At 40.5% G+C, this 24323-nt stretch overlaps 3 protein-coding genes across 5 annotated transcripts in view; 2 read left to right on the forward strand and 1 right to left on the reverse strand.

Annotated features, from left to right (window-relative positions):
* Nucleotides 1-5159, forward strand: part of adam11 (ADAM metallopeptidase domain 11) — a 54486-nt gene extending 49327 nt beyond the window's left edge. For both annotated transcript variants that reach the window (XM_033630599.2, XM_078163477.1), the window contains exon 27: nt 1606-5159. In XM_033630599.2, coding sequence (XP_033486490.2) covers nt 1606-1621 — 16 coding nt within the window. In that variant the 3' untranslated portion in view covers nt 1622-5159. The remainder of the gene's footprint in view (nt 1-1605) is intronic.
* Nucleotides 5160-8194: 3035 nt separating this feature from the next.
* Nucleotides 8195-13907, reverse strand: LOC117259326 (endoplasmic reticulum protein SC65-like). Of its 2 annotated transcripts, XM_078163479.1 has the most exons (8): nt 13834-13907; nt 13363-13712; nt 11693-11842; nt 11395-11566; nt 9682-9810; nt 9448-9593; nt 9066-9149; nt 8195-8518 (listed from the first exon to the last, which is right to left on the reverse strand). In XM_078163479.1, exons 2-8 carry the CDS (start codon nt 13495-13497, stop codon nt 8372-8374), a joined length of 963 nt encoding a protein of 320 aa, XP_078019605.1. In that variant the 5' UTR covers nt 13498-13712; nt 13834-13907; the 3' UTR covers nt 8195-8371. The 2 variants fall into 2 exon arrangements, with proteins under 2 accessions (XP_078019605.1, XP_033486493.2); XM_033630602.2 differs by having other exon boundaries at nt 13363-13906.
* A 1896-nt stretch (nt 13908-15803) lies between these two features.
* On the forward strand, nt 15804-24276 carry fkbp10b (FKBP prolyl isomerase 10b). The gene is made up of 10 exons (XM_033630601.2): nt 15804-16179; nt 16439-16584; nt 20286-20475; nt 20720-20865; nt 21124-21313; nt 21493-21638; nt 21899-22088; nt 22170-22312; nt 22457-22620; nt 23808-24276. Exons 1-10 carry the CDS (start codon nt 15992-15994, stop codon nt 24000-24002), a joined length of 1698 nt encoding a protein of 565 aa, XP_033486492.1. The 5' UTR covers nt 15804-15991; the 3' UTR covers nt 24003-24276.
* The last annotated feature ends 47 nt before the right edge of the window (nt 24277-24323 follow it).

The raw sequence follows: 24323 nt of genomic DNA on the forward strand, positions 1-24323 counted from the left end.
TTCCTCATCTTATGATATTTTAATTTGAACGTCTTTGGGTTTTGGACAATAATTTGGATGTCACCTTGTGCTCCATGAAATCATCAACCCGTTTGCTAGAAAAAATTGTTGGCATTGAATGTTTATGCAAACCACGGATACATTACATTTGCATGCTATTGAGAAGTGGATAAGTTCAAAGTTTATGTTTCAGCAGTGCTGTGGTTAACGTGGTTATGGCTAGGCACAAAAAACACTTTGGTATGGCTAAAAAGAGATCATGTTTGGCTTAAAATACTTGTTCTGAAGGCACAATCTTGGCAGGAAAAGGGGCGATGTCAGTAAAAAAAACAGCTGCTTTTGGTGGCACTATCCCCGCCATCGGGTTGCTACATAACACCTATGATTGGAGCCCAAAAGCTGATGGGACACAGCAATAACTGGCTAAAACGCAGCCAGTTTTGTTTGTTTGTTGGTCTCAAATAGTGGTCACACCATCCATGTCCCCTCCTGATGACAAGTCAGCTCCCATATTTCGTCACTTTAGAAACTTTGATACATGTATGAAACTGCAACTGTAAAGTATTTATGGTTTGCCGAAATGTATAATGCCAATTTTTTTCCGCCAAATGGGTTGAAATGCTTATAGACCAATACAGAAGTATTAAGTAAGTATATTTCTTAGTGTATAATCACGTGAAAATAAGAAATGTTACGTTTTTGTTTCCTGTTTTGTTTCCAGTGAGCCGTTTATATCTACATACGGAGCCCTTATCAAAGGATTCCACCATGTTACTGAGTTTCTACAGTCGCCCAAAACGGGCAAACCAAACACTGGCTCTAGATAGGGTCATTCACATTTTCATGTTGGCTACCGTACTTAGCAGCCCCTCCACGAGAAACACCAATTTTTAACGTGAAGCTGCTTTATTCGGTGTTCTTACTGCTTTAAATGATCGGGTCTGTTTGTTTCGAGATGAAGAGACCTCTGTGTATAATCCCAGGCTCCCAGTACAAACCTCCTGACCAATGAACACTGAAGGGATTCTAACCAGGACAAGTTTCAGCTGGTTGTAATCTACAGCCTCACCACTAGATGTCACTAAATTCCACTAAATCTTACACACTGTTCCTTTAAAGGTCCAATGTGTAGGATTTAGTGGCATCTAGTGGTGAGGTTGCAGACTGCAAACTTCTCATGTGCCAAGTGTGTACGAAAACGTGAGTGGCGCTATCTATTGTAGAAACAATATGGCGGAGTCCGTGGAAGAGGACCCATTCTGTTTGTAGATATAAATGGTAACAAAACATGATTCTAATTTTCAGGTGATTGTAAAATAATGACGATAAAGTTATGAATATTATATTCCATTTCTGACAATATATTCCTCTAAATTCTAGACACTGGACCTTTAAATGAAAAGAAGAATCTGAAAATTAATCTATAAAGCAAATAATCATGTGTCGTGGCTCTCATCAGTCTCTTCCATATTTTAATTCGTCTCAGCTGTCCTGTTGGTTCTGCCAGATTCCTCAGTGTTTTTCTTCCTCTTCCTCCCTCCTCTTTATTTTCCCCTCCTAATCTCGTCCTCTTCTCTCTCCACTTCATTCCTCTTCTCTTTCCAGATCTTCGGGAGTCTGAGTCGTATCTCTTTGCTGTCCTGTCTTCCTTACACTGTGTCCAGTCCGCTCCGAGGAGACAAAACAAAGATGTCTTCCACTTACAAGCCCTCAGACCTTTTCTGTTTCCTTTTCTGATGTCATTAACCGTGCTCCGTTTATATTCTCCTCCTGGAAAGTCTCATTATGATTATTATTTTTAACTGCGTTATGGAAGCCAAGAGGACACGTTCCCACCGGAACTGAAAGGCTGTCAGGGATTGTCTGGTTCCAGATGCTGACATCGTTGGTTTTGTTTTCCCTTCCACTGGTTACAGCTGATCTTCTGCCATAGCAACTGTTATCGTCCTTTACCCCTTTAAGTGATTTCATGGAAGAAGGCCATGTGCTTTTCCTCGTCGGGACATTTTTTTGGGAAGCCCTTTGTTTCAATACATATTTAACCTCATGGAGAACACAACCACGTCCTCTCAGTGGTGTGACTTTAACTGCAATAGAAATGTATAAATATCACCAAATAGTGAGTGTTGATATTTTATGTGTAGATGAGGGTTGTTTTTGTGTGCTAGGCCTTCACATTCCACAGTAATAGCCATATGTTCGCCTCTTATGCTGCCTTTCATTATCAAAGAGTAGTCCATCCCTAAATCAATGCTTCTACATAATATGCATTAATGTATGAATGTATAGTTCAGACCTGCAAGAACGCTCGCTGTGTCTCAGATGAAGTACTTTTCGGTACTACATGCCGAATGTTTTACTCCGCTGTATGATATGTAATCTATATACAACCAATATGCATACAAGTATGCTAAACATGGGTGCTGATGTACATAGTGTATCATAAGGTTGACTCATTAAGACAGCAGTGACTCACTGCCGCTGTGAATGGAAGCACAAGTGTGCTTCTCAGTGTAAAACTGCTCATTTCGGGGATGTAATTAGCGAGAGGATGTGAATCTTTGCAGTTTAGAGGAGTCTGAGCTCCAAAATTGTTGGATGCCTGCACTGGGTTGCACCAGCTCTGTGTAAGTTCTCTCCTTTGTAAGAGGTTTGTAAGTTAATCAGCTTCTAAAATCGGTTGCACCACGATCCTTGGGGCAAAACCTACAGTTTTAAGTCATAACTAAGGCAAGTGGCCAATCAACGGTGAAAGGTAGAGGTTCATTGTGATAGTTATGGTGCACATCAGCTTTCTGGTCGGCATGAGCTACTTTTAATTGAAGCATACTGTAAGCTAGATCGATATTGAAATGCTATATCACTAAATTAAGTCTCGAGTGGTTTGAAAAAATGATGTGTGGCTGAAAAAACTGCAGTTTTATCATTGAGTGTAATTTTGTGAGTTTTTATGATTTATACCTTGTTAACTGTTTAGCTGTTACTTAGAGTTACGTTGTCACTTATCTTTAAGGTGCAACTGCTTTTTTTTTTTTTTTTTTTTTTTTTTTAAGCCATGCATAAATCAATCCTAAGTAATAAGTTACATTATAACTGGAGTTCACAATCTCACTCCCAACTCATCAAATTCCAGCTCTTGGTCAGTGGCCCTATACGTGAAACTCATAGACCGCTACCGTGACGTCCCCCATTGATTTGTGAGCTTTCGGCCGTCACCATTGTTTTGTATGGTTTGTGACCATATTTGGAAGAGAGGGTGGAGTGGGTGGGTGGAGCTGTAGAGCAGCGAGGGGTGGATCTGACTCATAGACTGTAGCGAGGCCTCACACGCAGTCTGTTGCTCATGTTGGGCATTTAAACACGAGGGCCTATGGGGACTGACTGGCTTCTGGAGCCAGCCTCAAGTGGCCATTAGAGGAACTGCAGTTTTTGCCAATTACGTGTTGAAAAATGTAGGTTAAAAAAACCCTTTGATTTTAGGTTAACCTATTTAGGTTTAGTCAACAAAGGCACGTGGTCAGGTTTAGAGTAAAACATGGTTCAGCTTAAAATAAGTAACATAACGTTTGCTACTAACACAGTGTGACATACGTGCATCGTATGCTATATATACTAGTATACTACGTTGATATCAAAATAACTCGACTGGTTTTGGTTTCACATCAAGGGCTCTGATCAAGTTGTGGTATTTGACAAGTTCGGAGTGAGACTGGTTTGGACTAGGCTAAGTTTGAACTTATTCACAGCTGGGGCAACAAGCTACAGGGCCTCAGAATAATGTAGGTGTGTTGTATGTTTCATACATGCCTCTGAGAGATTTTCAAACTACAAAATTATGACATAGATCACTGGTTCCCAACCTTGGGGTCCTAAACCACACTTTAATCCATTTCTCTGGAGGAAACTAAGTGAATTTTTTGTTTAAAAGTTTCAATTATTCAAGATAGAACTTAAGAAAATATTCTCACAGGATAAGGGCACAGTGAAGACCTGAACACAAGTTATATTCAGAGAGTCTTCACTCAACAGCCTCGTCCTGCATTAGGAAAGTGCGCAGTAAGACAACTCAAGAGCCAACAGAACAATGACCAGATGTTAGGGAGAAGAAAACACTGAATTCGTCAAAAAAGAAACCATTTAAATATCTATGATTGTTAAAAAATAAAAACAAAATACATAATACTGACAGAGAATTCAGTCAGTCTTGATTCAGTCATAGAATGGATGGATCCCTGAAGTAAAAAGGTTGGGAACCAGTGGCATAGATCACAGATTTCCAAGCTCAGATTAACCACAAAATCTCCCTTGATTCCACACGTGTACAAAAATTAATATTTGGCTTCTATGTGCTCAGTCACCCTGAGGTGACCGTAGAAATGGCAATTTGAAATATGCTTTATCTCTAAATGGTGTCAGACAATTTAACTATGACTGAACAGATCATATGATAAGCAATAAATATGTACATTTAAAACATAATTAATTAGCAGAGTGTGTTCAAGGGTAAAAGTGGAGGGAAAAGAGTCCAATTCTGCAGCTTTTATGTGCATCACTCCATTTGTCCTCTCCTATCACAGGAGAGTCTTAAATCAGGTTTAGAGGATGTTATTATGTACGAAGTCTGCTTAAGAAGCTTCTTATCACTAGATAACAATAAAGAATAGCACAGGTGCCAGAAGAGATGATCCAAGTTACACTGCCAGTCAACCCATAGTAGCATTAAAGGAACATGTTGACATTTTCTCTGCCTCTGAAATGACAAACAATTAAAAAAAAAACTAAATTACATTCCTAATTGACTAAAGGTTAGTCACGGACATTGGTTTTTGAAGACAGGATGTGAACCTTTTTGACTTGTAATAGCATGTGAGGTTAAAAATCCAATCTAAAATGTCAACGTGTGTCCCTTTAATCATACTTGAACTCTTTATTCCGTATGTATAAACCTAATACTCAAGGACAGACTCGGCTGAAAGCTCAGGTCACACTGTGTTTACCGCCATCGTCTGTGATCACATGTTGTAGTTGGACTCATCAGAGGACTTTGGCGCCATTCACACACGGAAGTCGACATTGTTTAGTCTTACAACAAGATAACCAGTATTAGCGTATAATGTAAATACTCATATTACTGTATATTAAAATATATCTGAATAACAGTGACTGTGCGTTGAATTTGATATGTGTCTGGAAAACATCTGCTAATGGAAAAACTTCCAAGAAACTTGGGTAAAGTTTATAGTAGAGTTCAAAAATCCTGTTTGCATAATTTCACAATAATATACGAGTTGCACTTACATTGTCTTATTTCCCTGCTTGCGATAACAGCAGTAAGTATTATCACAGTTTACCACAAAAATGATGGTGATGTTACAACATATTCACAAACTTGAGCATGATGACATATACGAAAAGTGTTTGTATGGAAGAAGCATTATGAAAGTACTCTTTTGTTGTGATAAATTGCTGAACTTTGATGAATATTTGTCAAAATATTAGTGTACAGCCATGAAACATTTATTACATTAAATGGAAGTGTATTTCAGGATTAACACTATTAGATTTCAGTCAGAAACACTTCAGTCAAAGAAAACTTTATTTCCATTTGCAGTGTTATATTTGGCTGTATGGCTCTGTTCTGGGGCCCCTTTAATTTTCTTAGGCCTATGCAGAAAGTGTCTTCCATGTGCCTATGTGGAAAGCCTAAGGTGGATAAAGCACACCTCTCCGCCTTTCCACATGCAAACAAGGAAAGCCCAAGGCTAGAAAGGAAACGTGATCTATCAGCTGACTCCCTTCCATCAATCACCTGTTCCATCAGTTGATTGGGCTTTTTGAGATCAGCTGCTGTAGCTGGGATGTGAGCAGAGCTTGACATCGTGTCCTGCCTGAACTAACGCTATGCTCAGTTTGAATCATTTCCATCCATCCATTTTCTTCCGCTTGCCTGGGGCCGTTTTGCAGGGGTGACAGACTGAGCAAAGTCTAAACGTCCCCAGCAATGCTTTCCAGCTCCTCCTGGGGGACCCCAAGGCGTTCCCAGGCCAGATGAGATATGCTATCCTTCCAGCATGTTCTGGGTCTGCCCTTGTGGCTCCTACCAGTGGGACGTGGCTGGCACATCTCTAACGGGATGCCAGGAGGCATTCTGATTTCCTGAACCACCTTGAACCATCTCAATCTTCCCTTTTGAGGTGAAGGAGCAACTCTGCTCTGAGTTCCCTCCGGATTTCTGAGCTCCTCACCCTATCTCTAAGGCTGAGCCCAGCCACCCCATGGAGGAAACTCATTTCAGTCGCTTACATTTATGTTCTCATTCTTTTGGTCACCATAGCTCATGACCATAGATGAGAGTCTGAGCTGGATGGCCACATAAATCAAGAGCTTTGTCTTTCAGCTCAGCTCCCTCTTCACCATAAAGGTCCAACACCTGCATCGCTGTGAACCGCCTGTCTGTCTCATTCTCCATTCTACCCTCACTTGTGAACAACACCCTGAGATACTTGAACTCCCTCGTTTGAGGCAGTGAATCTCTCCCAAGCCAGAGGGGGCAATCCACCGGTTTCCTACAGAAGACCATGGCCTCAGACTTGGAGGTGCTGACTCTCATCCTAACTGCTCCACACTCGACTGCAGACCACCCCAGTGCCTGCTGGAGGTCACGGTGTGATGAAGCCAACAGAACGACATCATCTGCAAAGAACAGAGACGTAATTTTGAGGTCCCCAAACCGCACACGTTCCTTCTTCCTTGATACTGTGACCAAGTCAGTTAAACTTCAAAGATATCAATCCGTCTGCTGAGGAAGTACAACGCCAAAGCCAGAGTGTGAAGGCAGTTAAATCCAATTTAGCACCTGTGGGACGTTATGTATCGGTGCATCAGACGCTGCCAAGTACCACCACAGACTGTCCAGGAGCTCAGTGATGCCCTGATCTAGGTCTGGGAGGAGATCCCCCGGGACACAATCTGCCGACTCATCAGGAGCATGCCCAGATGTTGTCAGGAGTGCATACAGGCACACAGGGGCCGTACACACTAGTCACATTATGAGTTGCTTTGATAAAATTATTTTAAAAAATTTGAGCAGTGTAGATTTACAGTGCAGCTGTGATGAACCTGTGCTGGTGAAGAGTTAACTTGAAACTGGCCTGTAGTTTCCCCCTCTTTGTAAACAGGCTGTATTTGTAAATATTTGTAAATATTTATTGAACGTCAGTGATGTTTCTGCAGCTTGTGTTGAGGACTGGGATGTTATCTGTGTCTCTCACAGTATGAACATAAATATGTTCTTAATACAAGTAAAAACTAGATTAATATTTAGTTTGCCATATGCGAATATGAATCGCAGCAGTTCAAGAGTTAAACCTGGAGTTAAACACCTGTGAGCTGGGGGAAGTGGGGAGACATCAACCAACACATGCATGAAGGAGAACAGAATGGCTCAAAGATAAGAACTTCAAAGTTGACTTCAGTTTTGGACGTCTTGGCCCAAAAACCTTAAAGGAAAAACACATCAAGTCAAAAGTAAAGGGAGCAGTAGTTTAAACATGTACCGGCTGGACAGCGTGAATGTTTCTGGATAACAAAGCTTCTTGAAGAAGTGAACTGATCCATGGAGCAGCTGGGATGAAGGCACTCGTCATCGTAGTCTGAAACCTGTTTGGACGCATTGGTGGACCTCTTTGCAGCGACCATCAGATAACATCACACGCACGCACGCACGCACACACACACACACACACTCACTCACAGGGTCCTCCTTGGATTGATTTATTTAATGGACTGGCATTGGTTTCTGGATTTTTTTTTTTTTAAATTAATAGGAAATTGGTGTGTGAAATCTTGTGTTTGATTATTAACCATAATCATTTGATTTGAGTCTGTTTTGGGTTGAATATAAAGAGGTTTAACTGATGAATGAAATGATAATTTATGTTTTTCCTTCATGTTTTGTAGCGGTGGATACAAGCTAACCGGGCTAATTCCCCAACTAGTTTAAATTACTATTTTTCCTAAAATAAGACAGTGTAGGATTGTGCTTATTCTCCTGTGTGGCGCCCAATTTATACATTGTTTTATTGGTGATAAATCTACGCTGCACTATAATATACTTAACGTAACAGCATCAAGATAAAAACTACAGAGTGCTTCTAAATCTCTGACTGATCTAGATTTTAATAAGTGGAAACAGTTATTATTGACTTTATTTTATTCCTTAAAAACAGTAGACGGATACAAATGAGAATAATTAACAAACTGTGAGGACAGAAGAGGACATGACACTTAAACGTTAAAGACCTGACTGACGAATGATCACTGACATCTTCAGATCTACTGTTGAGTGTTAAACTCTGACTCTCAGCTGTCTTCAGATATCTGACTCCCCAGAGTCTCCTTTGCCCTTCGGCTGCCTCCAGTCAGCGTAGATCGACTCCTCGTAGTCTCCCATGCCCTCAAACTCAACATCAGGGGACTCTGAGGCCAAAAGTGCTGCTCCCTCTGGTCCAAGAAAATCCTGAGAGAAACACCCCAAAAATAATTTATGATTAAAATGACTCTTAGAACTGTTCCATAACTACCGTATACAAACAACTTTCACACTCTTTAGATGAATCAATATTTTTTCAAGGCTTTCTCTTATCACGGTCGTTTAAGTTTTCCTTATTTCCAACATTTAGGAAACAAGCCTTTTGTTTTCATGTCACTCAAGAATAGCAGCACAATGTAATGACGTCCTGCGTAGCTTCAAAGTTTTAAATTCCTTATTTCTGGTAAATGAGAGGCACTTGTTGAAGGTATATTATGCAGAATATTCCTAAAACAACGAAGTACACAACACAAAAATTAGGGTGACAGATGCTCACTGACAGCCTGGCATTGTCCGATGGCTGACTGTGTTTGGTGTGTCAGGGCCTCAAGAGACACAGCGCAGAAAAAATGCACATATAGCAAGGCAAAACGCCAAATGAGAGTGAATCTGGGGCTGACTTTACTTTCATTAGCAAGTAAAAATGACAATCCTGCATAGTGTACCTTTAAGTAAATATGTTCCTTAAACTCACCTCATCACCCATCTCTGCGTACTTCTCTGCAGATGTCAGCATCTGCTTTTGAGTGACAGTGAGGTTGTAGAGTTTGAGAGCCTCCTGTTTAAACAGAGACGGGACTAAAGTAAGAATGACAAACTAAATAAGAACTGTTTGATTGGTGGTTTTCAGCAAAGAGAACAACAGATTGATTATATGATGGACTGAAAATAATAAAGACAGGTTGAACTGCACATTTTCCCTTTAACTTGACAGTGTGAATTTGAATCTCGGCCATTTTCTTGCCTTAGCAGTGTAATGTTGGTGTAACTGTCAGATGAGGACAAACTGTGTGTTCCTTAGTTTAGTTTTTGTAACATTAGATGAGACAGACGACATATTTAATATTTCCTCTCACCATCCTGGGTGTGAAGTGTTCAGCCTGAAGCCCCCACTGTTCACTGTAGGCTTTATAGTACTGCAGGTTCTGCTTCATGACCTGATCCTCAGATTCAAACAGGAAGTAGCTGTACGCACAGGGCACCGCACTGCGGCCGTCGTTCACTGGTCAGAGATAAAACAGCAGATACACAGATGAGTGCTGGTGTTATAAGAGCAGTGATGAAAAGCTCAGTTACAGTCATAAACTTACTCTTATAATAGGCGTACTGCAGGTAGTGGTAAATAGTGGCCACAAATTTCTCCACGAAATAACCCCCGACATTAGGCTTCAAGTTTTCTTCACATCTGAGCTTACAGCGTAACACGTCGATGTAAACATCTGTAGGAAAGCAAAGCAGAGGTTATTCAGTGAGAATAAAACCAGAGACAGTGGTGGAAGTATTCAGACCCTTTACTTAAGTACCAATACATGAATGTAAAAGTACTTAATTCCAAGGAAAAGTGCTGCATTATAATCCTTATTTAAAAGAACAAGTATCGTCAACAAGATGTGTTCAAAGTGTCAACACAAAAGTACTCATTTTGCTGTAAAATAGCCACTGCGAGTCTTATATTAGAGCTGGGGTAGGCAGAAATCTATCCCTCCTCCTGCAGTTCTCCCGTCTGCATCTTAAGCCCCTCCCACCAGATGACCACGGTCATATGCACGTGCTTCATACAGTAACCCAGTGTTTCCAAGACATTGATTTATAGCTGCCCTCAGTTCATTCACTCAGCCTCTCCTCTGTCTCTGTTTATCAGACAACAAATGTTCACCTCGCTCTCCGCCGCTGTGGAATGCTTTCTTGGGAGGAGAGGGAGGCAGCAGCTTGGGAGACTGACCTTTGGTCTGCGGTCGTAGCAACTTTCATTCATTTATTCACAAAAACATGAAGAAAAAACACATGTACAATTCAAATGAAGTAATGGAGAAATGGAGCACCCTGATAAGTTATCGAAAGCTTGAGAATAGGGGCCCAGACATAAAGCAAATTGTATTTGAAATGTGTTTATGAAAGCGTTGTCTAGATTAAAGAAAAGACAGCGCATACAGAACACCTAAGGCGAAACAAAACCTAGAGACTAAACACATTTATTCCATCAGTCTTAACATTGGTCAGGTAAGACAACATACAATAAAAGTTGAATTCGGCCAGCATAAACCCACTTGGTGCAGGGTGTCACAGCGGGCTTGTGGCCAGCAGCAGCTCAGGGTCTAACCTGTTTGCTGGCTGGATTAGTGTTGTGGCGCCCACTGACTGGGTTCCATCTCTGGAGCTGCTGCCCACCCTCCTCCAGGCAAAGTGGTCTGTAGCGGCAGGGAGTGAGGTGGAGGACACACTGGAAGCTGTGAGCTTTTAGCTCAGGTTAGCAGAAAGCTAAACTATTGGCAACATTTTAGTTTAGTTTATTTGTTTCTTTTTTTTCTAGAGCATTTCATTTTTTGATTGTTATCAGGATGTAAATGTAATTCCATCAAATATAACAGAAAAAAACACCTGTAAAATAAGCTGCCTACACTAGCTTTAATATTTTAGTTTAGTCTAGTTTATTAGGATCCCCATTAGCTAACGGCCTAGCATCAGCTAGTCGTCCTTGGGTCCAAATACATCTCAAGTAGAGCTAGCTTTATCTGCCTCATATACAGTTTGGTAGTGTGGTCCAGTGGTTCTTAACAGGAGGGTCGGGTCCCTCCAAAGGGTCACAAGGATAAATTTGAGAAGTTGTGAGATGATTTATGGGAGAGGAAGGAGGACAAACAACTTTGAACACTGCAAGCCAAAAAGGTAGATGACCACTGGTTTAATCTTTAATATATGTTGCATTTTATTATCTTATTATATGTGTTTTTATGATGAATCTAAATTTAAAAAGTAACTAAAGCTGTCAGACAACTGTAGTAAATTAAATACGTCATACCAACCTGCTATGACTGCGTAGAAGTCAGTGTGTGGTGTAAGCTGACTGATCCCTTCACAGTCAGCCTGACAGAGGTCATACTCGTGGAGGTATAGTCTCAGAGCGTCCTCCATGTGTTCAACACCCCTGCTGAAGTCACCTGAGTTGATGAGTTTCACTCCTCTCACAAAGGAGGCCTAGAAAGGAAATGATTGATCCACGTTTTCACTTCAGAAACTGAGACCAGAAGATTTGTAATGCTGTTGATGTGAGATTAAACTGTACGCTGTGTGTTGTACAAAGAATGGGCAACTGGTCCTCACCTCATGTGGTTGTTCTTCGTGGTCGGTGAGGTAGCCGCTCAGGTCGTACTGGCTCTTGTACTCCTCCATCAGCTGCTGCATCTCCTGGTCCTCAGGGTTCTTCTGGAGGTAGGTGTAGGCACATGGGATGGCGCTCTGCAGATCATTGAGCTGGGGGAGAAACTCTGAATTACATCAGCTGTTGTTGGGAGGATTAGTGACAGAGACATTCAGTGTTTTGTTTCTTGTGTTGTATAACTTGGTAGGATGCTACAGGCATGGGCGGATTATGAGACAACAGGTCCCTGGGCACAGACAAGTAATGGGCCCTGCCACCCTCTTACACAGGAGTGGAGACACACACAGAGACTTGGTGATTTTGCCTCTTTGTTGTTGTAGTTATTTTGTGTTATTTTATGTACCTTTTGGTTGTTTTGTGACCTCGTTGAGGTCATTTTGTGCCTTTTTTGGTTGTTAAGTGTCTCGTTGAGGTCATTTTGTGTCTTTTTGTGATTTTTTTTTTTGTTTCTTTGAGGTCATTTTGTGTCTGTATCTGGTTGTTATGTGGGTGGGGGGGGAGCTGACTCTGTGGGCCCAGTAATCTATCCATAGAGGATACCTCAACTCATCTCAACTCAACTTTATTCATATAGCACCCTTCATACAAACATGCAGCCTAAAGTGCTTCACATGGCAAAACTGGAAAGACACAGGCACAAGACAATAAAATATTAAAAAAGCAAACCAACTAAAACAGAACAAACTAACACATGAGTGACTCCATAGAATAAAAACAGAGTGAATAGATAAATAGAATAGAAATAAACAGGAGAGGTTAAAAAATGATAAAAGCCAGTGGTTAAAACTTAAAAAACAAGACTGTAATATTAAAAAAGGTAGGTCTTTAATTTATGTTTAAAAATACAGAGAGAGCTTGTCATTCAAATTTCCAGAGGTAGAGAATTCCACAGGTTCGTTGCGTTTAATTCTAAAAAAACACTACAAACACTATTTATTACTGGTTATCTTAGGGTATTTTGCCCTTTTAAAATACAGAGGGGACTGGAGAAAGACTATGATAAAGGTCTTGAGCTAGATCCAAAGTACTGGACTCAACTGAGCCGAAGGGACACGACTGAGGATGCAATCTACCATTTAATTGTTTTTCTTTAAAGGCACCATTTGTGTTGCTTGTCATTCAGTATATCTGTAATTCCTGATAAGTAATTTGCAGCTGTATTATTGGTCATATTGCTAGTGATCCCTGGAATCCATTTTTAAGACAATTTCAGGTCTGCTGGTTTACTGGAACACATTTAAGGTCTCAGAAAATGAATCCAGATATCACTTTATCATACATCTCTGTGCAAGGCAGAATGAGAGTGTTTCTTTGGGATCAACTTGCAACATGAATAAAAAGACTGCATAAAAGAACACAAACATTTATATGGCACAACACAGTCCCTGAGTCTACATACTTAAAATGCGTGGAGTGCTAAATAGTAAAAATAATGAAATAACAGTGATGTTAAAATACTGACTTGATTTTGTCAGTAAATGTGATGGACTTTGTGTTGATTTATCCTCATTGAGATGGTGTATGTATTTTAAATTATTTTAGTTTTTACAAAGTCCTTAAAACTGGCTGTGTTATGTTGATATGGGGTGTCCTGTAACTTTGTGTGTCTCACCCTGGAGTGCGCAAAGTGCAGATATCTGTATGGAGATCTTCTGCTGAAGTCGTCCAGGATGTGTCTGCTGGGAGGGGCGAGCTGCAGCGCGGGGAAGTGCTCCCTGCACTTCTTCTGACAGGACGCTCTCATCATAACGTGCCAGTAGACGCGGAGCTCCTGGTTTCCCCCAAAGGCAGGTTCTTCATGTCTGCTGCTGTTACAGTGCAGCACGCAGTACCTCACACTGTCTCTAAGCAGCCGGCGCAAACGCAAACTCAGCTCCAAATATTGGATCGATTCAGTCCAGTTCTCTGCTGCGTAATGATCCAAAGCCAGTCCATATGCAGTGGTGAGCGGCACCAGCTCATCTGTGGGGAAATTAATGAAGCTGTAGTTTTCATATTGCGCGGCTGTCATAAAAACAAAAGTCAAACAAAGCAACGCGTGTCCTTTGGCGCAGAATACAAGCATGATAAGATAATAACCCACATATTAGTCTGCTCCCTCTGTCTGCTCCGGCTGGCTTCAGTGTGTCTGAGTGGTGGTCTGCTCAAGTGCTTAGGGGTCGGTGGGAATTCTGGGATTGGGCCTTTCAGAGGTTAGTGGCTCGGGTTTCTCTGCAGGCCTTCAGCTGTCACACACTGCTGGGTTGCTTTATTTGGCACAATGATATGCGTGCGTAAAAGTGACCGCTTGTGCGCATTGTTGTCTTATTTGTTGTTTGCTCACTTAAGTTTACTGTCAGCATAAATATGATACATTAAACTGCAAGAACATAAATGTCAGTCCCGTCGTTTATTATAAAAGGTCATTTAGAGTTTTAGGATGCGCTAATTATGTGTGAATCAGATGGCTGCATTTTGTTCTCAGCAGTTGTTGCTCTGCCCTCAGTAGTTTTGGGATTGTTATTTGTTCCTCTCATATTGAGACGTCTCCTGGATGTGGGACAGGAAGTGAACTCCCTCGCAGACTAGACTGGACCTTTTTTTCCCCACTCCTTTTCCACTCCACTACTTGAGAGCGCTTCTTCAAAGTTTCACAGCATTAGTGGAAAACTGGAAGTCTGGGGCTCTCAGGCTACTTTACGGCTCTGACTGATCCACGGAGGCGGGTCTGTGTGCTGCTGGATACAGCGGTGCTGGAGAGTCAAGCCAAACAGAAGTAAAGGCGAGTTCTCTTTCAAAATAAAAGCAGGAAATGGACAAAAATAAATAAAATTAAAAATAATAATAAAATAAAATTAAGTAAATGAAATTGAATAAATAACATAGTGATGATGATGATGATGATAATAATAATAATAATAATAATAATAATAATAATAATAATAATAATAGTCCAGATGCATTCTTCACCAAATCCAATTACAAAAATTCTGAATGCTTTTTAAAATGTGTATTTATTTGTTAGAACAAGTTTGTTGAAAGATGTTGCATCTCTGTCTACATTTTTTGACCCGCACATTTTGCATGCAATGCAGTTCCTTTTTGTGTTGACCATTGACAGGTTTTTGTGCAGCCGAAAATAATCTTTGGTATCATTTTTTGGAGCTCAGGAACATAATTTAAGTTCTTTACGGTGCTCTCCTGCCACTTGGTTGCTTGCTGATGGATTGGTTCAAAGAAAGTGGATCATGACTTGTTGGGAATGAGTACCATTGATGATAGCTAACTCAGGATATGGATTGATTGGTGACACACTTTTTAAATATCATCCTTTTCAATCAGTGGGCGTGGGAGACGAGTTTTCTAGTCAAAAAGCTTCAGTCCAAATGAAGTCATGAGTCAAGTTCAGTTACAAATCTTTTTTTATTTTGTCAAGTCAGATCTAAAGTCATAAAACTTGTGACTCTAGTCCAAGTCACATGATGCAAGTCCACACCTGTGGTGTCCTCAAAATAGGTCTCCACTGAAAAATTAACACACCATTATACACAAGTAATGTATCAGAAATAACATCTAAGTTTTAAATACGTTATAATGGTTTGAATGGCTGACCTATGAGAAAATTGTATTTTATCTAAATCTATTTATTTAACCAGGAAGTCCCACTGAGATTGAAATTCTCTTTTACAAATGAGACCTGGCCGAGGTAACAGCCAATCAGAACACATTTAAAATGCAACAAATACAACATATAATACAAAAATCCACAATAAAACAACAACTATTCAAACATAGTGGCCTCTCAAGAAGAACAAGCTCATGTCTCTGTCACCACATTCTTTATGATGCTCTTAGATTCATCACTGTTTCTAATTTTAGATCTTTTTGAAGATTGTTCCAAGTCATTTTACCCCAAAGTAGAAGAATGTGGAGGCAGTATTCTTCCTGTACTCATTTGTTTAACCCTACTTTTCTTTATCTCCCTTTGACTGTGATTTTATTTTCTAAAGGAAGTACTGATCTTTACTTATTGTGCTGAGCTTGACAGAGGCGCTTCCTCTCCCAGCTCTGACATTCCTTCCCTCTGGCAAAAACTCTTCACTGCAACCTGGAGATTGTCCACGTTTACAGCCTTCAGACACCACAGCTCCACATCTGCACCCTCGGGCCCTCTGCACAATACGCACCCAGGACTATCTTCTTGTAACTTCTCCATGCTGTGGCTCTTTTTATAATTTACTGTTTGACGTGATTGTGTGAAGATGTTTGCCTACTGCTTTGTCTTTTTCCTCCTCTCTGCTGTGGAGGGTAACCCCAGCCCTGTGTTAGGAGATGTAGTCGTGGACAGATATCTGATCCCGAAAGTCTGTGGCAGAGAAGCCAAAGACGGAGACTATGTCCGCTATCACTATAACGCCACTTTTGTCGACGGGAAAACATTTGATTCGAGGTGAGTTCATCCGCGTTTTATCTGAGTTTGTGAATGCATTGATTTTTACTTTTGTCCATTTGCTTGCAAAGTTAACTGTGCTGCAGAGGCCATAAGAGCGGATCCACAGTCTGGTTAGGGCTTCTGAAATGTAACAAAAACTGAGATCTGTCGAAATAAGTTTGCAAAGCATGCCCCACAGATGCAGTGATTTTTTTCCAGAGTGCCTTTTAAAGTTGACCCACTTCTGACATTTCCTCTGTCTCTGCCTCCTGCACAGCTACCAGAGAGGAGACGCGAAGGTGGGCCTGCTGGGAGAGGGCCGGCTCATCGCAGGCGTTGACAAAGGTCTGCAGGGGATGTGTGTGAATGAGCGCAGGACAGTCACCGTCCCGCCGCACCTGGCCTATGGGAGCACAGGCGCAGGTAAATGGAAACCTCATACATTGAGTTGTTCGGCGCAGGTAGGAGGCTGCAGATGTGCAGTAGTTCAATGGTTGCAATGGTTAGAGACAGCTCAGCAAATTTTCCAGAGCAGTGAGGGGTTAATATTTGAGATTTCAGGTTGGCTCCAGACTATCAGGGGCCCTGAGGGCTTCAGGTTGTAAATGCCATTTGTTTAATTACATATTTTTTGCCAGTATGCACCAATTAAACATGTCTTGTGCCCTTGGAAGAAAAAATGAACTTCAGGCACTCGTGTGTGGAACAGGAACAAATGCAGCTGAATTGAAAGAGAGTCAAGCAAACATTTTATAAGCTCGGTAGGGGGTGTCCATTCTGACTGATAAGTGAATCCACGTGGTTAGAGAAACCCTCAGGTAGTACTACTTCAGTTGTAATACAGCTTTTGTTTTAAAACGTCTTTCGTTGCGTCCCAAATAAAAACAGACTTTCAGAACATAAATACGCGATAAGGACACAGAATGAAGACTCCATGGCCAAACACTTCAGACAGGTACACCATAGTAATGATTCCTTATTGAGAAGAGAAGGGTTAGAATGAGTCCAGGCATCTACCAGAGGTGGGGATCATTTACACAGACTTCTCCAAAGAGAAACTTTTTGGATTTTTAAATTTGATGCAATAATAGTGGAGAGTGATTACACACCCTTCCTTTAAATACAAAATATCATGACAGCTGATCTATCATTATTATTACTCTAATTATTATTCTGATTATTATACTTATTATTCTTATTATTCCCATTAGAATTCTGATTATTATTATTGTTATTATTATCCCTATCATTATTATTATTCTGATTATTATATTTATTATTCCAATTCTAATTCTTATTATTCTGATTCTGATTATTCCGATTATTATTATTCTTATTATTCTTCTTATGATTCCGATTGTTATTCTTATTATTCCAATTATAATTCTTATTATTCTGATTATTATTTTGATTGTTATTCTTAATATTCCAAGTATTACTCTGATTATTCTGAATATTATTCTGATTATTCCAAATATTATTATTCTTATTCTGATTATTATTCTTAATTTTTATTATTATTATTATCATATAACTCCTGAGCATCATGGGATAGAGATGATCAAACACACAAACCTTATTTTTCTATAAAATATTTCTAAATAGATGCAACCTTTAAAATTAAGAAATTGCTTTTTTTTTCTTCCTTTCTTTATTTTTTTCATGGATGTAATTTTGATGTTTGTTTAGCAATTTCTCATTTTTGTTCAGGATGGCTTTTTTTTTTCCCCCCTGAACACTTGTGGAGGCGTATCGCCTTAAAATGGCCTCTCATTGTGACCCATTGCTGTCACCCACCTGCATTCACTTATCAGTCAGGACTGGGTGACACCTCCTACCAAGTTTATAAAATGTTTGCTTGACTCCTGTCCACCCTTCTGCACCCTGATGAAGACGTTAGGGTCAAAACCGGTCGGTGTTTTAATGTAAGCAGCCATGTTTTTTTAATAAAGCCTTTTAATTTAATGAAAGTGCATTTGTTCCAGCTCCACGCATGAGTGCCTGAAGTTTATTTTTTCGACCCATGTGCTGATCCTTTTCTTCACCTGCCTTTTTTTCTTGAGTTTCATGTGATAAAGACAGTCCTCAAGCACACCACTACCTCACTCTCTGTCTTGTGCCTTGTCTTATAGAGTGGCTCAGTGTCAAAATGAAGTTTTATTCCCTTTTATATTCCAGCTGATATTATGGTGCATATCAATAAAACATTTATTCCCATCAAGTTATCACAGACTGATATACATCAAACCTGGATCATAAAAGTGCTGGTCTCTGAGGCTCAACAGGGGCCCATGACTCATTTTCCCCTGTCCCGCCGTCCCTCAGAGTTTATATAGCAGTTTGGCAGACTTTTCATACAGTCAGTAAGTGTTGAGGTCGACGAGACGTGCATAGTAACCGCTACATAAACAGTGAAGAGTTTACAGCCATGCTGGCTGCTCTGTAAGGCTGTGCTTATGCTGCATTCACATGCTCCTTGGATAATCCCATTTCCTGTGATGTAATGTTTAAACAAAATGGACGTTATAGAAGATGTGTTGTATTTTATTGCTCAGGGCATTTAAACAACACATTGATGACAGTTTGAAGTTTTATATTATTAAGTGATTTTGTCTCAGACTTGTTGTTGCACCAGTATGTCCCCTAAAACAGTGGTTCCCAACTGGTCCAGCCACAGGGTCCAGATTTCCTCTTAGTCATTAGTTCAAGGTCCACAAAGTTTAATATATTCAGCATCATACTTGCATTTGGCCATGTCGTCAAGTAAGTCTGCTGTCTCTGTGGGTTACTATGGGTTACAACCCAACACCATATTAAAAATGACATGTGAGCAAAAAATCGATATGCAATAATACGTTTATTTTCATCACCCAACCATTTACTGTCACCCTCCATGTTTCTGCATATATGACATCAGCTCAGCAACACATGTATTATGTGGCAAAATACGAGCACATATTTTATGTAGAAATATTGTATTGATTATCAATTTTTAAATTGTATAAATTTGCAAATACAATTTAAACTTTTAGAAGCTTACTAGAACAATAAAATGTATTGCTTTTTCTGTCCAAATTTTGGATTGGATCCAAATCACGGGATGGGGCATTTGGCCTTGGCAGGGGTTTATGCTCACTCAGTGCCCTTCTACTAACATTTTCATACAAGCAAAATTTGTCCTGATGGTGGAACTCAATGAGAAGGGATCACCAAAGTCAGTAGAATTCATCCTCTGGAAACCATGAATCCCTGTACCACATTTTGTGCCAAGCCATCCAGTAGATGTTGAGGTAGTATTTCATGTATAAGTGAAAAGACTGACACGCTGGTGGCTGCAGAGTGTAAACATTGCCACCTGTGGAGTCATTCTGCCACCAAGACTCAACAGTTTACCCTCATTCAGTTTCTGTAACCCCTATCCTGTTAGGGGTTACAGGGGCCCAATGTCAGCCTATCCCAGTTGACATTGGGTAAGAGGCAGGGTACACCCTGGACAGGTCACCAGACTATCACAGGGCTGACACATAGAGACAGACAACCATTCACACTCACATTCACACCTACGGCCAATTTAGAGTCACCAGTTAACCTGCATGTCTTTGGACTGTGGGAGGAAGCTGGAATATTAAAAGAAAATATGACCGCTCTGCGTTGTGTTAAACAATATTAATAAAAATAATATTAGTAAATTAGGTTATCATGTAATGCATGCATCCACTATGGCATTACTTTTCGTCTTAACAACTGTTTAAACTCAGGAATCTTTGAGGAATAAACACAAAACAATCTGTATACTTTTAAATAACATACAGGAACAACAAAGTAAAACACTATAAAAGTGAGAGGTCCATACGCACTCACATCAGTCCTCTTTGTCCTGCGTGGCATGTTTGGAGGAAAAAGAGAGTCACAGGCCTGAAGGGTGGAGTTTGGTTTTGGGGGGAGTGGTCTAGTCAGGAGTGACAGTCTGATGCAGGTGGGGTGGAGACTTGTGATTTAACAACGATGATCAAAGGTGTCATTTCACAAGCTTTCACTTAAGATAGATTATAGTGATGACAGTTCTCAGCACTGGTGTCTTTGCTGTGTGAGTCCATCTAACCTTCATCTAACCATGTTTACAGGTGATGTGGTTCCTCCAGACACCACCCTGGTGTTTAACATCCATCTGTTGGATCTGTGGAACAAAGCCGACATGGTTGTCACCAAAACCATCACCACTCCCAAAGACTGCAAACGCTCCGTGATGCGCACCGACTTTGTACGCTATCATTTCAATGGCACTCTGCTCGACGGCACCGTCTTTGACTCCAGGTGAACGGTCTTAAATTCTGCAAAATGCTGTTACAAAACACTGACCTTTTTATGAAAGAATATAGAAGGTGATTAGCAACTGTAGCCCTGAGAATATTAATAAACCTCAGTCAATGTTTGAAGCTAAACCTTGTCTCCATACTCTGAAACAAATCCCTGTCAGAATCGAATGACAGCTCTTCTGTGTTTGTATTGTCCAGGTGTGTTGTTTGTTTGACTTTGCGCTTGTATGAGCCCCACGTAGTTACATCAGGAAGCAGACCCACGACACCTATGTGGGAGAGGGCTGGTTAATTAAAGGCCTGGATGAAGGCCTGCTGGGCATGTGTGTGGGAGAGATCAGAAACATCATCATCCCGCCCTTCAAAGCCTACGGAGAGGAAGGATCAGGTAAGCACGAGTTATGGTTCATTGAAAGGGCTAGAAAAGAAGTGATGGTGTTCCTGCTGTGAGGCTAATCCTGCTTCTATGAACACCAGGGAAACAGAGGTGAGAGGGACCTAACAATGTTACAAGGAATCAGCAGGCAAATTCCTGAAATTACATCTTATCAAATAAATGCATTTACTAAACACAGATCATACCACTTGTCTTTTATGTTAGTGCTGTTAAGATGTCTTTTGAAATTTTCCACCGTCTGCTCACCAGGTAAAGAAATTCCCCCCCAGGCAACCCTGGTGTTTGACATCCTGTTGGTGGACATTCATAACCCAAAGGATGACGTCACCATTCAGGAACAGGTGGTGCCAGAGTCGTGCACACGCAAGTCTGTGGTTGGGGATTACATGCGGTACCACTACAACGGTACCTTCCTGAATGGAGTCACCTTCGACACCAGGTGAGCTCGGGTCACACTGACAGTGAAGCTGATTGTTTAACCCTTCTCGAAATGTCAACCCATCACTAGTGCTGCTCCAGTACTGACATAGGTTGAGTTTTGAACATGACAGATGATGTGAAAGCACAATTCTTATAAAAGCCAGTTTTAACTTAATATAAAATTGTTACTGCCGACAGCTACCAGAGGAACGGCACATACAACACCTACATTGGGATGGGGTATGTGATCGCTGGCATGGACCAGGCCCTGTTGGGAACCTGCGTCGGAGAGAGGCGGAGAGTCATCATCCCTCCACATCTGGCATATGGAGAGCAAGGAGCAGGTAAGCTGCTGTAGCTTTTCCAGCACCTTGCAGTAACTTGTCTGCCTGAATCGATTAAATAATTACTGTTGATTCATTGTTCTACATCTACAAAGAGAGAGAGAGAGACATGATCACAACCATTACAAGTCACATTTGTTCACTGTTACTCTGTAGGTCTTCTATGAACTGGAAATCTTGGTGCATCTGAACATTAACAGAGTATTTCCCAACACTCAGAGTTACTACAGAGACTAAATACTTACGTGTGGTCTGTCCAGGTGGCGTCATCCCCCCCTCTGCTGTGCTGGTGTTTGACATTCACATCATCGACTTCCACAACCCCAACGACACGGTGAACATTCAGATCACCCACAAACCCGAGGGGTGTAACGAGACCACTGCGGAGAACGACCTCGTCCGCTACCACTACAACTGCACCTTGATGGACGGCACACCGCTCTTCTCCTCGTGAGTCACCCAGACAGCCCTTATTTTTTAACACTGATATGACATCACCACCTTAATTTGTCCAACTGACCTTGTCCTCAGACACGACTATGAGAACCTTCAGGATGCAGTGCTGGGGGCGGACAAGGTGATCGACGGGCTGGACCAAGGCTTGCGAGGCATGTGTGCTGGAGAGAAGAGGGTGGTAACAGTGCCACCTCACCTTGGCCACGGAGAAAGAGGAGGTGAGACCTACCTGAAAGTTGTTTTATAAAATATTTTATTTTGAACCCTGACAGGCTTCTTAAAGTCCTGAGATACAAATTAGAATTCACTTAAATACCAAGAAGCAAACCACCTAAACAGTGTTTTTGTTTTCCATCCATCAGCCAGTGGTGTGCCAAGCAGTGCTGTGTTGGTGTTTGACATTGAACTGGTGAGCTTTGAGAAAGGCGTGCCGCCTGGTTACCTGTTTGTGTGGCTGGGGGATAGCCCAGCAGATCTGTTTGAAGCCCTGGACGCCGACAAGAATGGAGAAGTGCCCCTGGAGGAGGTACGTTTCTGCTGACAGTATCACCACCAGCTACATTATTTCATATGGCAGATGAGGGCCCCTAAAAGTATTTATTTACCAAGTTTTACAAAGTTTCTTTAGTTTCACTGTGTAAACATAAGTTGATTTAGTGGAGTAAAAAGTACAATATTTCCCACTGAAATGTAGTAAAATAGAAGTATTAAGTAACATAACATTTGAATACATAAGTTAAATACAAATATCTTCAAAGCTTTACTTTCCACCACTGCTTACATAGGAATGATAAAACTCCAAACTGACCTGTGCAGCTAATGATTAATAAGATTTGAAAAGTCCTTATTTTGACGCCATCTAGTGTTAATATTAAGAATAATGCTGCTTGCTGTTTCACTGTTGTACAAAAACTTCTGCTTTGAGAATAATGGAGAACATTGAGATTCATACCACATTCTTGAGCTTGCAAACAATTGACAAAAATATTCTCACCTCAGGCTCCAGTTGCTGTTCTGGGATTTTCTATGCTATCTTCTACTACATAAAAAGTCATACTATACCACATCATAAAAATGTCGTAGTATAAAGTGTGTGATAAAATAATGTCATAGTATAGTATGTCCAAAAAGTCATAGTATAGTATGTCAAGAAAAAAAGTCATAGTATAGTATGTCAAAAAACACAATCATAGTATAGTATGTCAAAAAAAGTCATAGTATAGTATGTCAAGAAAAAGTCATAGTATAGTATGTCAAAAAAATCATAGTATAGTATGTCAAAAAAAAAAATCATGGTATAGTATGTCAAAAAAAGTCATAGTATAGTATGTCAAGAAAAAAGTCAGTACAGTATGCAAAAAAATAAAAAAAACTCATTGTATAGTAAGTAATTTAAAAAAATAATTCCATTAAAAGTCATTGTACAGTATGTCATAAAAATTAGGTTGAATATTATGCCATAAAACATGTCATGTAGCTGTAGTATTGTATGTCATAATACATTTTGTGATAAAAGGTGAAAGCATACTTAGCCATGAAGAAAAAAATCCTAAAGTGACGTGATTGGTTTGTGATGTTTCAACTGCAGTGTTTATCCTCCTACTAACATCTGAAAATCTACTACAACTCTAAAATTATATACACACACACATATATATATATCCACTTTGGTCACTAGTTATTGATGCTGCCTTTTGTCTTGAAACATTTTAGTTTGCCGAATTCATCAAGCTTCAGGTGACGGAGGGCAAAGGTCGTATAAAACCTGGACTGACCATGGAGCAGGTTATAGCCGACATGTTCCAAAACCAGGACCGAAATAAAGATGGATTGATCAAAGCAGACGAACTCAAACTGAAGGTCGACGAGGACAAGGAACGGGAAGAGGCGAGGCATGAGGAGCTGTGATAAGGACAAATGCTTTCATTCTCTCTCAGGGATAAACCCCCAACACCTTACAAACAAGAAAGGAGAGACTTTTTCCATACATCACCATGGTTTAATATATTCTGCACCACATCCCACATTTTGTCTGAATGACAAGAAAATAGTGCAAAGGTTCTTTTTGTCAAGTTCTGTGTTGTGTGATTGTCTTTGATAGGTGTATTTTATAAAACCAAAGAAGCACCTTTATTTGTCCATAAAAGTCACATTAATTAAAAATTTTCTATGAAAAAGCTAATTGGTTTTTTTTTCTCCCCAGGACTTGTATCCCACCTAAAGAACTGG

The sequence above is a fragment of the Epinephelus lanceolatus genome, chromosome 21, assembly GCF_041903045.1.
Source record: "Epinephelus lanceolatus isolate andai-2023 chromosome 21, ASM4190304v1, whole genome shotgun sequence".
NCBI lineage: Eukaryota > Metazoa > Chordata > Actinopteri > Perciformes > Serranidae > Epinephelus > Epinephelus lanceolatus.

Excerpts from the sequence above, each read along its gene's own strand:
- fkbp10b (XM_033630601.2), top strand. The coding sequence starts at position 15,992 with ATGTTTGCCTACTGCTTTGTCTTTTTCCTCCTCTCTGCTGTGGAGGGT. Across the intron at positions 20,476-20,719 it reads GGCACCGTCTTTGACTCCAG|TTACATCAGGAAGCAGACCC; the intron begins GTGAACGGTCTT and ends AGCCCCACGTAG. Across the intron at positions 22,089-22,169 it reads GGCACACCGCTCTTCTCCTC|ACACGACTATGAGAACCTTC; the intron begins GTGAGTCACCCA and ends CCTTGTCCTCAG.
- LOC117259326 (XM_033630602.2), bottom strand. The coding sequence starts at position 13,815 with ATGCTTGTATTCTGCGCCAAAGGACACGCGTTGCTTTGTTTGACTTTT. Across the intron at positions 9,811-11,394 it reads CTTCTACGCAGTCATAGCAG|ATGTTTACATCGACGTGTTA; the intron begins GTTGGTATGACG and ends GCTTTCCTACAG. Across the intron at positions 8,519-9,065 it reads ACGCAGAGATGGGTGATGAG|GATTTTCTTGGACCAGAGGG; the intron begins GTGAGTTTAAGG and ends TGTTTCTCTCAG.